This window comes from Pagrus major, chromosome 19 (genome assembly GCF_040436345.1).
Source record: "Pagrus major chromosome 19, Pma_NU_1.0".
In the NCBI taxonomy this organism is placed as follows: domain Eukaryota; kingdom Metazoa; phylum Chordata; class Actinopteri; order Spariformes; family Sparidae; genus Pagrus; species Pagrus major.
In genome coordinates, this window is record NC_133233.1 from 16118869 (window position 1) to 16121790 (window position 2922).

General features: G+C 42.0%; 1 protein-coding gene across 1 annotated transcript; it reads left to right on the top strand.

Moving 5' to 3' along the window:
• Positions 1–288: 288 nt before the first annotated feature.
• msc (musculin (activated B-cell factor-1)) lies at positions 289–693 on the top strand. The gene has a single exon (XM_073488753.1). The coding sequence runs from the start codon at positions 289–291 to the stop codon at positions 691–693; it is 405 nt and encodes a 134-aa protein (XP_073344854.1).
• Positions 694–2922: the final 2229 nt, after the last annotated feature.

Consider the following 2922-nt stretch of genomic DNA (forward strand, 5'->3'; position numbering starts at 1 on the left):
AGGGGGAGGAGAAATGTACAGATGCCAAGTCCAGGACAGTTAAATTAGAGGGGTAGCTAAGCAAGGAGGCATGTTTCAGTTTTAGAGAGAGCTGCAATCAGTCTTGACCTCAAGCATTGTCAAGTGGTGACATTTCAGGGCGAAAAAAGTTCACCAAATGGGAATTTAAAAGTGGTTGCACCCTGCTGACTTCCAGCTTCTTCAGTCTCATCAAGTTGAGGGATCTAGATTTCCAGTCACTGCTGCCCCTGAAGTGCCACTTGCCTCCGAGGCACAGGTGGAGCAGCCATGTCCACTGGCTCTGCTGCAAGTGATGCCGAGGACTACGAGACCTGTGACAGAGGGACCGCGCGGAAGACCACCTGCTACAACCGGTATTCGGATGAGGAGTTGGAGGATGAAGGCGTGGAGGGGAGGAATCTCAAGCACGAGCGCAAGCTCTCCAAGACGCACCAGAAGGAAGCGCGCCAGACGCAGAGAAACGCGGCCAACGCGAGGGAGAGGGCGCGGATGAGAGTGCTGAGCAAAGCCTTCTCCAGACTAAAAACCAGCCTGCCCTGGGTACCGGCGGACACCAAGCTGTCCAAGCTGGACACGCTCCGACTCGCCTCGAGCTACATCTCTCACCTGAGACAGCTCCTGCAGGAGGACCGCTTCGAGAACCGCTTTGCGCACCCAGTCAATCTGGTATGAAGAGATAACTTTCCAAAACAAGCATGGTCTGATACGAACACGAGTGTTATTTAAAGGGGGAAAACATGGAAAACCCACTTTAATTGTCTATTGATTTGACTTTTAATCACTAAGAGATTCTTAAAATATTTCTGCAGTATTGTGATTAAAGGGGCAGTGTGTAGTTTTGGAGAATATTTACAATATTAATGAGGTAATAATACTCAGGAATGTTTATTTTTTTTTATAACTTAATAAACAAAGTGTTCCAGAGGAAAATAAGGTCCCCAGAACACTGTTTGACTATAAAAAGGTGGCAGGGTCCGCCAAATAAATGTGTTTGTCCTTTAACGTCAGTTTGTTTATTCAGTTTATTCAGTCATGAAAACAAAGAGAGTTTGTTTATTTTGTTTGTCTAGACATAAAAAAGAATCAGTCAATGAAGATCTTTCTCTTCTGATTAAAATTTCTTCTCCAAAATTACAAAGTGCACCTTTAATAATAAATCTTGGCTGAATGTGTTTCTTTACTGCTCAACCTGTTGTCTTTTGCTTCACCAGAGTTGGCCTTTTATGATGACGGGGCGATCAGACGACAGCCAAGACATCTCATCCACTGTAAGACTGTGTGGAGCAACAGCGTAGGACTCCCTCCTTGATTCATCTGCAGCCTGCAGACAATATGAAATATTGACTCCTCTCCGCTGCCAAAAACTGACTCAATCGCTACATCCTGAACAAAGACTTTTGAATTCAACCTTTAACACACCATGGATTGTATATTTCAGAGCATGTCAGAACTATATAGTTTGTTTTCAGATATATTTTCTTGTGTGCATGTTTGCTATAATTAGTATTATGGCATGTTTACACTGTGTGTAAGATCATTTATATTGGATTTAAAGTCTGGATTTTACAAACATCAGTGCCATTACTCATTCTTTCATTTCACCGACTGTTGGATGGTGTTACACATATTGATCACAAAACCTTATTGATGTACAGTTTGAGGAGCTCTGCCTGGAAAGATTAAGGAGCTTTTGGCAGATCTCAGAGTGCATTTCACAACATTTCACTCTGTTTTGCTAGTTTGGCTCGACTACATTGCGATCTCTAAGCCAAAATGCGCAGCAGGATTCATCTCTGTTGTAGATCTGGAGTATTTATTGTGTTTGTCCTTTGATATTTTTGTATTTCAGATAAAATGTGACTAAAAATGTTTGTCTTTGCGCCTTATGTTAAATCAATCATAATAATCCTGTCAGTGATTTGGCAGCATTTCATTGTGTGTTTATGTCATCTGTAAGGGCTCAGTGCGAAGACACAGCACAGGTAGTCTTCTGACTTGCGCAGTAAGAAAAGCACGAATCTCGATTGTTGAAAGGTGCAAATGTAAGAATTTGCCACCTGTCGAGGGGGCAGCATATCATCAGAGTAACCGCTAACTGCTGCTCACATTAGCAGCATTCAGCCATTCAGCTAGCGCTCCTATTAGCTGACTCTACCTGGACTGGGGGCTTGAAGCACTGGGGGAGTGCTGGTGTTGTTTACTATTGGACAAATCACCTCCTGAGGTACAAAGTGGCTAAAGGCTAGCAGGTTAGCATGCTAACCTCAGTAGATATTTCTGCAGCACAATACGTAGACGTCTGTGACATATGGTCAAAACTGTTATTTCTTCACATGCTGTCCATAATTTTAGTTAATATTTGAATGTTTTAGAATACAATTCTCTCATATTGCACCTTTAAATATGTCTTTTGCAGATGAATCCAGTGGTTGTGAGTAGCAGCAGCATTCATAAGCTCTGAAAAGCAGAGATCTGATATTTCATATGTAACCAAACTATAAATGTGCATTTGGAAAGTCATGGAAACTGTTTACATATTGCCATTTTATCAAAATAATGTTTGGTTTCTTTGTTTTGCGTCCATTCACCACATAGTTGTCCAAACATTACCCAAACAATACATTTTCGACCGACTTTTAGACATCTTTTATTCTTTTTTTCTTAATTTTATAAAACTCAAATGGGATACATTGCAGTTGCAACTGACAGTACTCTCCCCACCGTACATAGACGCCATCGTTTATTCAGATCACCACTCTTATCTGCCAGCGGGGCTCCAGAGATCTCGAGCCATGGCGTCAGGCGGAACGCAGTTGTTCATGTTTCAGTCAAAACAAAAAAAACTCCCCAAAGCATTGGTCAAAAGTTCATCTAGAAGCAGAAGTGCACACATGGGGCTAA

Excerpts from the sequence above, each read along its gene's own strand:
- msc (XM_073488753.1), top strand. The coding sequence starts at position 289 with ATGTCCACTGGCTCTGCTGCAAGTGATGCCGAGGACTACGAGACCTGT.